We start from the raw sequence: 14,504 nt of genomic DNA on the forward strand, positions 1-14,504 counted from the left end.
AGGACAAACTTAAGAATAGTTAAACTCTTTTACGACAGTATAGTGTAGTGATTAGAGCATCCAACTAGAACCTGGGAGACCCAGGTTCAAATCCCCACTCTGCCACCAAACACATGAAGCTGCTTTCAACTGAGATAGACCCTTGGTCTATCAAGGCCAGTATTGTCTACTTGGACTGACATCGGGTCACCAGGATCCCAGGAAGACCCAACACACACTACATGCTCCTTTTACCTGGAGACAGAAGAAGAAGAGGAGTTGGTTTTTATATGCCGACTTTCTCTACCTTGTAAGGAGAATCAAACCGGCTGACAATCTCCTTCCCTTCCTCTCCCCACAACAGACACCTTGTGAGGAAGGTGGGGCTGAGAGTTTGGAGAGAGTTGTGACTAGCCCAAGGTCACCCTGCTGGTTTCATGTGGAGGAGTGGGGAATCAAACCCGGTTCTCCAGGTTAGAGTCCACCGCTCATGTGGACGAGTGGGGAATCAAACCCGGTTCTCCAAAGTAGAGTCCGCCGCTGTTAACCACTACACCATGCTGGCTCTCTGATAGCAGGGTTTGAACCTGGGACGATCTGTACGAAAAGGATCCCTGCCATTCCTTGGAAAGCCATAGCGATAATCTTCTTCTTCATTTACAGCAGACAAGTGCTCCAGAAGCACAGCGGCTCTTTCTTACTTTGTGCAGCCACAAGGAAACTCAGGGCACGTTTTGTGTTTCATAGAAACACAGGTGGCTTCCAGGAGGCTTTTCCCGCACTGAGTGTCCTCTGACCTAGAAAATGCCCCCAGATATCCTGCTATGACTCTTTAGCAGACAACTCAGTGTGGAAAAGGGTTCTTCGAAGGCAGAAAATTTGCAAACCGCTGCTGTAGAGCACGGCAGATCCCTTCCACATACCCATGCACGGATACCATGGGAAAGAGAAATCCAATGCAGACTAAACTGACCAAACTCAGAGGCTGAGTTCAATGCAAGATCACTCCAATCTCAAATTCCTGAAAGCCCTGGGTTTACCTAAAAGGTAAAGGTAAAGGTCCCCTGTGCAAGCACTGGGTCATTCCTGACCCATGGGGTGACGTCACATCTCGACGTTTACTAGGCAGACTATGTTTACGGAGTGGTTTGCCATCGCCTTCCCCAGTCGTCTATACTTTACCCCCAGCAAGCTGGGTGCTCATTTGACCGACCTCGGAAGGATGGAAGGCTGAGTCGACCTTGAGCCGGCTACCTGAAACCGACTCCCGTCGGGATCGAACTCAGGGTTTACCTAGGCAGACTGATAAAATGATACCAGCTCTTCACTGCACGGCAGCGCAATAAGTTTGATAGGAAAGGAAAGCTTTTGAACGGAAGACTTTCGCATCAACGGAATCGAACGTTCCATCGATTCTGGAAGCTGTTAATACCCGGGGGTCTCTCTGGAGCAACGGCACAACGCAGACGGTCAAATACAGTTGCCAAACCTACTACGACTAAAATAATGGGTGAGAAGGTTTTTCCGTGTGCTTGGGCCACGTCCTCTTCGTACGCTGGACGTCGTTCAATTTCCTTGCTAAATGGCCTCGCTTAGCGAAGGGCTCCTGCCTGATGAAAAGAGTTCAGCATTTGAAAAACGATATGGTCAGTGCAAAATATATTTATTAGTTTTAAAAGAGGATTATTGTCGTTTTTTTAAAGCACTTCCTGATACAACCTCGTAACAAAACAAACATTTGACTTATGCTGCTTCCTTGATACAGCAGATCTAACTGCATGTTTCTTGGCGCCCATTGATTTGTGACCTCAGTTGCCCCAAGTCTTCGGGGCTTTAGCGGCATCCTCTCTGAATCAGGGGCACATAATATTGGACGGAGGCAGATATCTCATCGGCGGCGTGGCTGCAGATTTGAATCCAAGAGGGCCTGGGGCTTCCTTTATATCCAAGCATAGCAAAACTTCCTGAGAATAAAGAAAGACAGAGAGACAGACAGACAAAGACAGACAGAGAAATGATGTTGGGAGTGATTAATATCACAGCGTCGGACAAACAACCTAGAGTCAACATTACAAACGCTGCAAGCAGGTACCTAATTTCCATGCACGCATTCCAAAATTATTATTTAGAAAGCAATCTAAAACTCATGTACACATTGTGGGGGGGGGGGTGAAACCACCTTCGCATAAGGGACAATCCATGTTTCTTTTTGCCACGCAATAGACAGTTCTGGTTTCTGAGCATTCCCACAAACAGGGTTTGTGAGCAGAACAGTGAGGCAAAGAACTGACATTTCAAGGGGCCCCATGCGAGCGAAAAGCTACTTTGGATTTACACCATCACACAGGTGTTATCCCACTGCTGGCTAGCAGACACCCTAGTGGGAACACCTAGGCGACTTGAGGTACACACATTTTTTCTCCTGAAAGTACTGTTCTTACTTACATTTATTCATGCACTGAATATAGTAAAGCCGTGAGGTTTCCAGGTTCCTGAAAGATTGCAGAATTGGGAAATCTGCTGTCCCGTGTGGGTTTTCCCAGGCAGCGGCTGCTTCTGTTCATGCAAACCAGAACTCTGGAAATGCAGGGTTCTGGTTTACATGTCTGGAAGCTGGACCTTCGTGGAAAATCCACGTGTTGCCCAGTTCACATTGAGACAGCAAGGTAGACTTCCTCTGAATGTGAAGGATTACCAGGTCCCCCCTGGCGAGGGACAGAGGATAGGGTTGCCAGCTCCAGGTTGGGAAACCCCTGGAGATTTGGGGATGGCGCCTGGGGAGGGCAGGGACCTCAGTGGGGTACAATGCCATAGAGCCCGCCCTCCAAAGCACCCATGTTCTCTAGGGGAGCTGGTCTCTGTAGCCTGACAATGAGCTGTCGTTCCAGGGGATCCCCAGGTCTTGCCTGGAGACTGGCATCCCTATTCACACGTTATGCAATGGTGCGGCTGAGGAGCATCCCTTTCCATGTGAACAGAAATCCCAGTGTAACATCTGCATAGGGCTAAAAGAAGAAGAGTTGGTTTTTATATGCCGACACGAGCCAAAGGAGGAGGGGGAGGAGGAGGAGAAGGAGGAGGAAAAGAAGGAGGAGGAGGAGGAGGAGAAGAAGAAGAGTTGGCTTTTATATGACTTTCTCTACCACTTAAGGGAGACTCAAACTGGCTTACAATCACCTTCCCTTCCCCTCCCCACAACAGACACCCTGTGAGGTAGGTGGGGCTGAGAGAGTGTGACTAGCCCAAGGTCACCCAGATGGCTTCGTGTGGAGGAGGGGGGAAACAAATCCAGTTCACCAGATTAGCCTCCGCCGCTCCTGTGGAGGAGTGGGGAATCAAACCTGGTTCTCCAGATCAGAGTCCACCGCTACAACGCTCTGACTCTCCAAGCAACTATCTATGCATATACAGGAGCCTACCTGTGTAGGCGTCTATGGAAACACAAACTTTTAACGCATGAACACCAGGTGGAACGTAACAAGCACGGCAGAGGAGGAAGGGCATCCGGAACAACCCCGGTCCCTCACTACCCAGACAGGTTTAATCGGCAGGACAGGACCAACACCGCCACCGACTGTACATTCAGGCCTCGACTGTAGAGCAAGAATTCGTCCTCCAACATCCTGCTACGGAGGAATGCGCCAGCTCTTTCAAACGGGCAGCCGAATGCAATTAAAGAGCGTGAGGGCAAATGCCACCCATGGTGGAATCGGAGGGTGGAAGGATTTTAATTAGACCTGCTGTGATGATCCGGATAGGAATTTGACTGGGATGGGAGGGGGGGGTTAAACACCCGGGCTCCTTTTCAAAAGTATGCAAAGAACGGCCCGCATGCGGGTAACTCTCTCCAGCCAAACATGAAGGGCACGGCCCCACCGACACCATCTTGAGGAATTTATCCATTACCGAGGAAAGAGGCACCCTACCAAATTACAAGCGCCTGTTGCTTCCAGCAGCTCTGGATCTTCAATCCAACAAAGGCTTTTTTTAAAAGACCGTCTCCGAAACCTCCCTCCTTCCCGCCCCCAGCCCTCACCCAAAAGGAAAAATCCTGTATACTTTCACGACAAAAGGAGAGGAAGGGATCCAGCAGGGACATGATCATGACTGTCGTGGCATTTTTACACACTCTGCAGAAATACAAAACGGAACTTCTCTCCAACCTGTAGGACCTAACAACACAATTAGTTCTTCAATACCTGAACTATTTAAAGAGAGGGAGAGGGGTAAGTGTGTTTCCACATGGATATTTTAACAGAAGACAAAGACGAAGACGAAGACGAAGAAGAAGAAGAAGAAGAAGAAGAAGAAGAAGAAGAAGAAGATGGAGAAGATGGAGAAGAAGAAGATGGAGAAGAAGATGAAGATGAAGTCGGCGAAGAAGACAACGAAGAAGACGAAGATGAAGAAGAGTTGGTTTTTTATATGCCGACTTTCTCTACCACTTAAGGGAGAATCAAACCAGCTTACAATCACCTTCCCTTCCCCACAACAGACACCCTGTGAGGTAGGTGGAGCTGAGAGAGCTGTGACTGGCCCAAGGTCACCCAGCTGGCTTCGTGCGTAGGAGTGGGGGAAACCAACCCAGTTCACCAGATTAGCCTCCGCCGCTCATGTGGAGGAGCGGGGAATCAAACCGCTCCAAACCACAGCTCCTAACCACTACACCATGCTGGCTCCCATCACATCAGACAGAATTTCACTTTTCTTTCTGATAACATCAGCTTTTTCTGCGCAAAGCAAAAAAAGAAAGAACCGGCACATTCCAGCATCCAAAACGTAATGCTACTCATAATCTGTGACTGGAAATAAATCCAAGTCCACTGTTGACCTCTTCTTGAGAAAGCAACTAATCTGAGGCGCAGACGGCTGGCTGGCTGATTTTCTTATCAAAAAGAAAAAGAAAAAAAGAAAGAAAAGAAATTATACCCTGCAAAAGTAAGGTTTGGCTACACTCCTGGCCTTCTTTCCAGGGGGATTACTGTAAAAGAAAGGATGCCGCAGAAAGGATGTGAGGAACGCAGCAATTACATCTGCACAAAACACTCTTTCCGTCTGACAAGAACTCTGTTTGCCCAGCTAGGTCACAGATCTCCTGCCCCGAGGGACAAACGCTGGATTCTGAAATGGAAACCCTCCTCCCCCCAAAAAAATCCAGCAAAAGGGAAAACAGCAAAGATTCCTGTTGACTTTCCCCCCAATAATTCCGAAAGATGAAGAATTTTTGTTTTTTTGCAGGATTTTTCTTTTTGAGTAGGTGGGTTCCATTTAGCCTCTTCAAAGCACGGTCTCTGCCAAACTGCTCTTAGGATGCCCGCGGGTACCAGAGGTAAATGGATGGAGAAGGGCACGGTTGCAGGCACGACGAAGCCAGATCAATCTATGCGTTGCATTCTTTTTAAAAAAATGGACTTGTCCCAGGACAATTAAAGAAAAATCCCAATGAAATGCAGCTAAAATCATCCCCCTGCTGGTCTTCTAACCCCTGAACACCCTCCCACCAACAGCCATAGTCTAGCCTAGCATATCCTCGAGTTTACAGGGGCTTACAGTGAATTTTGCCATCCCTGCTTTTGGTGAAACATCATAAGAACATAAGAAAGGCCCTGCTGGATCAGACCAAGGCCCATCAAGTCCAGCAGTCTGTTCACACGGTGGCCAACCAGGTGCCTCTGGGAAGCCCACAAGCAAGACGACTTGCAGCAGCATTATCCTGCCTACGTTCCACAGCACCCAATATAATAGGCATGCTCATAAGAACATAAGAAAGGCCCTGCTGGATCAGACCAAGCCCCATCAAGTCCAGCAGGCTGTTCACACAGTGGCCAGCCAGGTGCCTCTGGGAAGCCCACAAGCAAGACAACTGTAGCAGCATTATCCTGCCTGTGTCCCACAGCACCTTATATAATAGGCATGCTCATAAGAACATAAGAAAGGCCCTGCTGGATCAGACCAAGGCCCATCAAGTCCAGCAGGCTGTTCACACAGGGGCCAACCAGGTGCCTCTAGGAAGCCTTCAAACAAGACGACTGTAGCAGCACCATCCTGCCTGTGTTCCACAGCACCTAAGATAATAGGCATACTCCTCTGAAACTAGAGAGAATAGGTAGGCATCAGAAGAGGGCATTGCCACAGTGCCTCTACAACATAACACTTTTCTATTTGTTTAATATTTCCGCTGTCCAGATATTATGCAGGCATGACATTTATTAAGAGAGAGCTTCAGATCCATTCAAAAAGGCCCTTCAGAACACTGCTCTACCCCTGAGCCACGGCCCCTCCCCACCTCCACATTGCCAACTTTTACCCTGTAAAGTAACATAGCTGGTATAGTCACCTTCTTTGTGAAAAGTAACAGGCTTTGCTGAACCTAACGATGAGAACAGAGACATCTCAGGTTCTTCCAGTCCTTCTGTAACACCCCTCGAGCACACGAGAACAATTGATCTGAAAAATAAAAGGCAAGATGCCCATATAGCGCAAAGGAAAGGACTGTTCTCTCTCTCTCTCTGAATTTTAACAGCTGGTTCAAGAGAATATATAGAATCTTGAAAGACATCAACCTCTGTTGGGACGAAGAAGGAGAAGAAGAAAAAAAGAGTTGGTTTTTATACGCCAACTTTATCTGCCACTTAAGGAAGAATCAAACTGGCTTACAATCACCTTCCCTTCCCCTCCCCACAACAGACACCTTGTGAGGTAGGTGGGGCTGAGAGAGCTCTAAGAGAACTGTGACTAGCCCAAAGTCACCCAGCTAGCTTCATGTGTGGAATCAGGAGTGGGGAATCAAACCCGGTTCTCCAGATTAAGAGTCCACCGCTCCAGACCACCACTCTTAACCACTACACCACACTGCCTCTCCAGTTTTGCTGCTGGTTGTTTTAATTCTGTTGCTTTTAGAATTATAATAGGTTGTGGTGACTCACCCGTCTACTGTTTTTACCCGCCTTAGCAGGGAGAAAGGTGGGCTTCTAAAGGTATACTTTTTTAGAGCTAGAATGGGAAAGTGCTGAGTTGCAACCTGCAGAAATCCGAGTACAAAACCACAGACTCATTAGATGGCTTCTGGATCAGTCATTCTATCTCAGCTGCAAATCTACAAACCATTATTGGGACTTGTTTGCCAGGGTTAAGTCAGATTGAGAGTATTAAGCACGCTTTCTGGCTACTTCGGGAGCGATCAACCAAAGCAGTTTATGTATAGGAGATGCGGTAGCAGCCGAACCATCAGATTTGTGGCCGCAAACTTTTCTGGAAACGTCTCGGACATGAACTCTGTTTTCGGGTTACTTGGCTGCTCTCGCCAGAAGCCAAGAGTTTTGTCTATAAAACTCTGTTGTTCCATGTTTATGTGGCAATGCAGAAAACCACAAGGAATGTGGAACAGATGCACGGCGGAAAGGGTCCAACCTCGCTGCCGAAACAGATTCTAGTCGGGGAAAAATTCAGCGGGCCGACGGACAAGTCCAGTGAGAGACTTGTTCAAAAAGCGGGGGGCAAGGGAAGGGGGGGAGACAAGGTTTATTGGAAAGCCTGGCAACACCTCTGATTCTCATTTGTCCCCTAAGAGGGAGAGGCTGGGGAAGAATACACTGGCAAGAATAAATAGGGCACATTTTAGAAAATGGAAAAGTCAGTCACTGAAACCGCTGCCAGGAAACTGCTGTAGCTGGGGAAGCTAGCAAAAGTAATAATATTTTGAATGCTAGGGTTTTTTTGGGGAGAGTGAAAAAAAGAGCAAAAAAGAAAAGAAAAAAGAGGGGTCTGGAGACCAAGTCCTATGAGGAAAGGTTGAAGGAGCTGGGTATGTTTAGCCTGAAGAGAAGACTGAGAGGGGATATGAGAACCATGTTCAAGTACTTGAGGGGCTGTCATATAGAGGATGGTGCCGAGTTGTTTTCTGTTGCCCCGGAAGGTCGGACCAGAACCAACGGGTTGAAATGATATAAAAAGAGTTTCCATCTAGACATCAGGAAGAATTTTCTAACAGTTAGAGCGTTTCCTCAGTGGAGCAGGCTTCCTCGGGAGCTGGTGAGCTGTCCTTCCCTGGAGGTTTTTAAGCAGAGGCTGGATGGCCATCTGTCAGCAATGCTGATTCTGTGACCTCAGGCAGATGATGAGAGGGAGGGCATCTTGGCCATCTTCTGGTCACTGGGGGTGTGGGGGGGGGAGGTAGTTGTGAATTTCCTGCATTGTGCAGGGGGTTGGACTTGATGACCCTGGTGGTCCCTTCCAACTCTATGATTCTATGATAGACACCCCCAGCCTTATCTACGGATTGGTGGGAACGTCGCCATTAATTTCAAAGCGGCTGCCCGTTTTCCAGTGCTCTGCTTTCATCTGCTGCGATTCGGGAACGTATGGAGTTTTGCTTGCATTTAGCTTCCATCACATTCTTTCAGGGACACATTTTAAGTTGCAAAAAAGTAGGTCAGTTCCTCCACCAGCCGCCGCACGCCGCTAGGGCACCTTGGCTGGGCTCTGCAGAACTCACCTCTCTTTGATGGAGGCCTCGGCATAACCGGTGACCCCGCTGGCAACCTTTGCAGCGCCGGTCGGCTCAAAGTGCCGCTTGCTCACAACGGTGCCGGAGCACTCGTCCAGAACCAGGAAGAGCCACCCCCGGCTGCGGAACAAGACCACGTCTTCGTTGACCTGCATCAAAGAAAAGGACAGGATTCGTTCCGGCAAATCTGGAGGCAAATGGCAAAAGAAGAGGAGGTTCAGCAAAAGCAAAGAGACCGAGGCCATCCTGAAAGACGAAGGTATTCTGGCCTCACCTAGGTTTAGGGTTGCCAGCTCCGGATGGGAAAATACCTGGAGATTTTGGGGGTGGGGCCTGAGGAGGGTGGGGTTTGGAGAAGGGAGGGACTTCAACGCCATAGAGTCCAATTGCCAAAGTGGCCATTTTCTCCAGGGGAACTGATCTTTGTCGTCTGGAAATCAGTTGTAATAGAAGGAGATCTCCAGCTACCACCTGGAGGTTGGCATCCCTACCTAGGCTAGAACAACTCAGCCAGATGCATCAAATTGGCCTGGGAAGTCAAGGTGTTTTTTTTTATATTTTTAATGCGCTGCAGCTAACATCCAACATTTGCTGAACGTCATCATTTGTACAATCCAATCACGCACATACCTTAATAAAAGCCGGCCGAGAGTAATTCTCTACATCAGCTCTTTTGACCGACTGGATCTGGACCCGAGCATATTTAACTGAAGGAGTACTGGTGACAGCAACCTGCAATTATAGAAGAGGGGAGGCAAAAGCTTTCATTAACATGCCAAATTCATTGCAGAGCCTTCACATGGTATTGGCTTCCCACAAGAATTTCACACCTTACAGTAGCAGCAGAAAAGAGCAAGAGTCCAGAGTAGCACCTTAAAGACTAACAAAATTTCCGGCAGGGTAGGAGCTTTCGTGAGCCACACCTTACAGTGTTTTGATGTATCTTGAGCCTGCAAGGTGGGATGGAAATCAAACTAAAGGAACACATTTTCACAGAGCATGGTTCTGCCAGTGGCTATTATCTGTGGTAGCTGGAAATTGAATGCTTGTGTTTGGGACTAGCACCTCATTACTTGCCCTGACCTGGATGGCCCAGACTAGCCTGATCTCATCAGATCTCAGAAGCTAAGCAGGGTCGGCCCTGGTTAGGATTTGGATGGGAGACCGCCAAGGAAGTCCAGGGTTGCTACTCAGAGGCAGGCCGTGAAAACCACCTCTGAACGTCCTGTGCCTGGAAAACCCTACAGGGTCGCCATAAGGCAGCTGCAACCTGATGGCACTTTCCACCACTTCGTTATCTCATTTAAACATTTATATCTCACTTTTTCTCTCCACTGGCAACCCATTGAGCCAGCGTGGTGTAGTGGTTAAGAGCGGCGGGTGCTAATCTGGAGAACTGGCTTTGATTCCCCACTCCTCCACATGAGCAGCGGACTGATCTGGTGAACCAGGTTGGTTTCCCCACTCCTACACGTGAAGCCAGCTGGGTGACCTTGGGCTAGTCACAGCTCTCTCTGAACTCTCTCAGCCCCACCTACCACACAAGGTGTCTGTTGGGAGGAGAGGAAGGGAAGGCGATTGTGAGCCACTTTGAGACTCCTTAAAGGTAGAGAAAAGCAGGGTGTCAGGCAGAGGTCTTTCACATCACCTCCTTGCCTAGTCCCTTTAGCTGGAGATGCTGGGGATTGAACCTGGGACCTTCTGCTTGCCAAGCAGATGCTCTCCCACTGAGCCACAGCCCCTTCCCAACTGGACAGCTACTACAAAATCACAGGAAATGCATGGGCATGCCTTGCGCCAAAGCCCCGGTACCTACAATCCTGGCCAGGTGACGGGCCCAGCAACAGCTCCAGGTATTCCTACACGCGTCCACATGGGAGGGGCAGACCATCTGATAAGGACTGCCGCGCGTGGCTCTCGCTTGGGAGTTTCCCCCGAGCATCTGGCCACAGCTGATGCCGTAAATTCAGGCCCTATAATCTGGGCCAACGTGGCAATTATGTGCTTAAAAATGAAGTCAGTGGTATTTCTACAGCTTAAGGGTGCCAGTTTCATGCAACTGCCTTTTGAGAACCTCGTCACATTCAGCACATTCTTTTCCTGCAGGAAGACCACAAATGCAACCTGAAAATCAGCAGCCGGCTAAGATTGACCATTAGAAGCAAAGTGGTCCATCGATTGACACTTTGAGGCTCAGCTGACCGTGCACAATAGCCAGTCTGGAAGAGCAGTGGAGGATCTTGCCTTTCAAACAACAAGCACAGAGACTAGGGCGGGGCGAGGAAAGCCAGTAAGCCAAATCACTAATTATCTGATGAAATCATGGCTAAAAATATCTACAGCTTCAATTAATTCACGCTGGAATCTTCTGCCGTCACTCGGCTTAAGAATGGGTCATTTTCACAAGTGACTGGGAGGGGGGATGAGAATAATAAAGACACAGCAACTTATGAGCCTGGTTTGGTATGTCCTAGTGATAAACGGGCCTCTTGGCTTGGTGTGAGGTTAAGAAGAAGAAGACCTCCAGGCTAATAGCCTTCCATATACTCATACTAAGAGTGATATGACGCACATCCGTTGCAATAATCCCAATAGATAAAGCATCCTGCGAAATAGGAATTTGCACCAGGCTCCTATCTCGGGTCATCACAACCTAGCCACCCTGTTGTGGACTGTTATCCGGCTGCAGGCTACAGGCGACGCTACGATCTGTTTGGAGACACAGTCAATACCTTTTACTTATCTTCCGGGGACCTTGCTGCAAGCTTGCCCGTCCATCACGTTTGCCGCTTTCAGATGTTTCACCCAGTATGCCTACTAGTTGTTTGTTTGTTATTTGGGGACATTATGCTGTATTTTTGTCGTTGTCTTTTGCCTACTTTATTGCTTTCCATGAACGACCATTGCTATCAGTGCCCGTTTGCTTTTTTTGCTAACTGACTATTTGGCACGAGGTTTTTTTGCTGGAATTCTCACTTGGAGGTTGGCAACCCCAGCCTGGGAGAGCAAGAGATGTGACGCGGACCAGAAGGAGACCGTACTTCCCTGTGTAGGAACTTCCGACAAAAGTTGTCCCACTCGCCTTTTGCAAACACAGCAAGACGAGAACGTAGTGCTGTACCTGAGGAGCCCCGCACTCAGTGCAAGGCGCTGTCCGTTGCAGAATCCGCGACGGCCGCCAAGTTTGCTTCCCGATGTCGTTTCCCCGGAAAGGGTTCGGGGAACACTTCCAGGGAAGCCCGGAGGTCATCGAGGCCGTTATTTTAACACGCTCGCAGCCACGTTGAGAGCAATAGCTGTGTCCCTTGCGGACTTCATGTGCTTCAAGGTGGACAAACAGGTATCTAAAGGCATTAAAGGGATGGGAGCAAAAAAACCAACAACACAAGAATCACAACCACCATTCAGAGCCACAACGCCTCACCTGTGACACTGCGGTGCTTGGGTCACAAACATCACCTAGTATAACAGAAGTTTTAGGGTAGTACAAGACCTTGGAGAACCGGGTTTGATTCCCCACTCCTCCACATGAGGGGCGGAGGCTAATCTGGTGAACTGGATTTGTTTCCCCACTCCGACACACGAAGCCAGCTGGGTGACCTTGGGCTAGTCACAGCTCTCTCAGCCCCACCTACCTCACAGGGTGTCTGTTGTGGGGAGGGGAAGGGAAGGTGATTGTAAGCCGGTCTGAGTCTCCCTTAAGTGGTAGAGGAAGTCGGCATATAAAAACCAACTCTTCTTCTCGCGCAAAACCCCAGCAACAAATAATAGCTACAGAGGATAGTTTACAATGGTGGTAAAAGATAAAGGTAAAGATATGCAAAAGCCCATTCATTACTGACCCATGGGGTGATGTCAAATCACAACATTTACCAAGCAGACTGTCTATGGGATGGTTTGCCATTGCCTTCCCTAGTCATCTAAACCTTACCCCCAGCAAGCTGGGTACTCGTTTGACCGACCTCGGAAGGATGGAAGGCGGAGTCGACCTTGAGCCGGCTACCGGAAACCAACTTCCGTCGGGATCGAACTGAGACAGCAAGGTAGACTTCCCCTGACTATGGAAGTACTGCGGCTTACCACTCTGTGCCCCGGGGCTCCTTTGCAATGCTAGCCAGCATCCATGTCGGGAGGCGAATTTTACCGGTCACGGACAAGCAAGGAGTATAAACATTCAGTACGCCGTCCTTGCAGGTGTGTACATGGGCACACGGAGCTGCCTTATAGTGAATCAGACTCTTGGTCTAGCAAGATCAGTTGCGTCTACTCTGACGGGCAGCAGCTCTCCAGCATCTCCCATTGCCTACTACCGGGTCCTTTTAAACGGAGATGCTGGGGCTCAAGCAACAGACCCTCTGCATGCAAAGCAGACGCCCCGCCACTGAGCCACGGCCCCTCCACATAGCCCCGAAGCTACCTCTCTGCAATGGTTTTTACAAGCTTGTCTGCCTGCTGTTTGCTGTTCTCCGGGCTGCGCAAGAAAAAGAGGACAGAATTTGAGACTTTACACTTCGGGCGGCAGGCTGGGGGGGGGATCGTGTTTTTGAACGCCCACATGGAAATGTGCTCTTTGTACAAGACAAAACCAGCACAGCAGGGAGAGGGGGAGGCCAGGGCCTCGGAGGAAAGGCTGAGGGACTCGGGAATGTTTAGTCTGGAGAAGAGGAGGTTGAGGGGGGTCAGGATTGCTCTCTTGAAGTATCTGAAAGGCTTTCACTTCGAGGAGGGCAGGGAGCTGTTTCTGTTGGCAGCAGAGGATGGGGCTCACAACAATGGGTTTAAATTATGGGGGTGGGGAAAGGTACCGGCTGGACATTTAGGAAAAACATTTTTACAGTAAGAGTTGTTCAACAGTGGAATCTGCTGCCTAGGGAGGTGGCGAGCTCCCCCTCACTGGCAGTCTTCAAGCAGAGGCTGGACCAACACTTGTCAGGGATGCTCTAGATCCTGCTTTGAGCTAGATGGTCCGTATGGCCCCTTCCAAATCTACGATTCTAGGGCTATGCGCTTACTGCTTTTCCCCCTGCGGGACTAGCTTGCTTCATGCAGGGACTTCAAACGCTCCGAAGTGAGACAGTCCCAGATTCGACCATCACGTTCTGCATGCCCTGCACACCCACGTAAACCTCTGCAAAGCTTCCCAGTGTGGTTTCGTGGACTAGGAAAACCTGGGTTGCAAATTCTCACCCAGTCATAAAGTTCAGTTGGTTAAGTTACTACCTCACTGGGTTGTACTGGGAGAAAAGTGGGGAATCCACAAAGGAGGCTCGAGCGCCTCGGAAGAGGGTTAGATCGATGCAGGATAAACAATTTCCTTGCCTGGTTAATTCATTCGGCTTTCAGGCGATATTTGCAAACCTGTTGCGGACTAGAAAAAGGGCCACGGACACAGTTAGTTGTGAATTTCCTGTGTTGTGCAGGGGGTTGGACTAGATGACCCTTGAGGTACCCTCCTGCTCTATGTTTCTACAGTAATTTGTGTGGCCAAGACGTGGCTCCATTTTAAGAACGTAAGAGGTGGTAGCCTGCTGAATCAGTGGTCCATTTATGCCGAAGGGCTAGCAAACGTGGCACAGAAACCTTCCCTCGGTGCCACCTCCTACCACTGGCGTTCAGAAGTCGACCACCCCTGAATGTGGAAGCCCCCTTCAGGCGCTATGGAACGCAGTCAGGGTGCTGCTGCAGTCGTCTTGTTTGTGGGCTTTCTAGAGGCACCTGGCTGGCTACTGTGAGAACAGACTTGATGGGCCTTGGTCTGATCCAGCAGGGGTTTTCTTATAGAATCATAGAGTTGGAAGGGACCACCAGGGTCATCTAGTCCAACCCCCTGCACAATGCAGGAAATTAACAACTACCTCCCCCCACATCCCCAGTGTCCCCAACCCTCCCCTCACCATGCAGGATCCCACAATCAAAGCACTCCTGACAGATAGCCATCTAGCCTCTGCTTAAAGACCTCCAAAGACGGGGACTCCGCCACCCTCCGAGGCAGCACATTCCACCATCGAACAGCCCTCAT

General features: G+C 49.3%; 1 protein-coding gene across 1 annotated transcript in view; it reads right to left on the bottom strand.

Moving 5' to 3' along the window:
- LOC130492287 (cell surface hyaluronidase-like) overlaps window positions 1-14,504 on the bottom strand; it is a 108,744-nt gene that overhangs the window by 5,865 nt on the left and 88,375 nt on the right. Inside the window, exons 22-24 of the mRNA XM_056866085.1 lie at window positions 11,607-11,829; window positions 9,116-9,217; window positions 8,474-8,634 (exon numbers count right to left, since the gene is read on the bottom strand). Coding sequence (XP_056722063.1) covers window positions 8,474-8,634; window positions 9,116-9,217; window positions 11,607-11,829 — 486 coding nt within the window. The remainder of the gene's footprint in view (window positions 1-8,473; window positions 8,635-9,115; window positions 9,218-11,606; window positions 11,830-14,504) is intronic.

Source organism: Euleptes europaea, chromosome 20 (assembly GCF_029931775.1).
Source record: "Euleptes europaea isolate rEulEur1 chromosome 20, rEulEur1.hap1, whole genome shotgun sequence".
NCBI lineage: Eukaryota > Metazoa > Chordata > Lepidosauria > Squamata > Sphaerodactylidae > Euleptes > Euleptes europaea.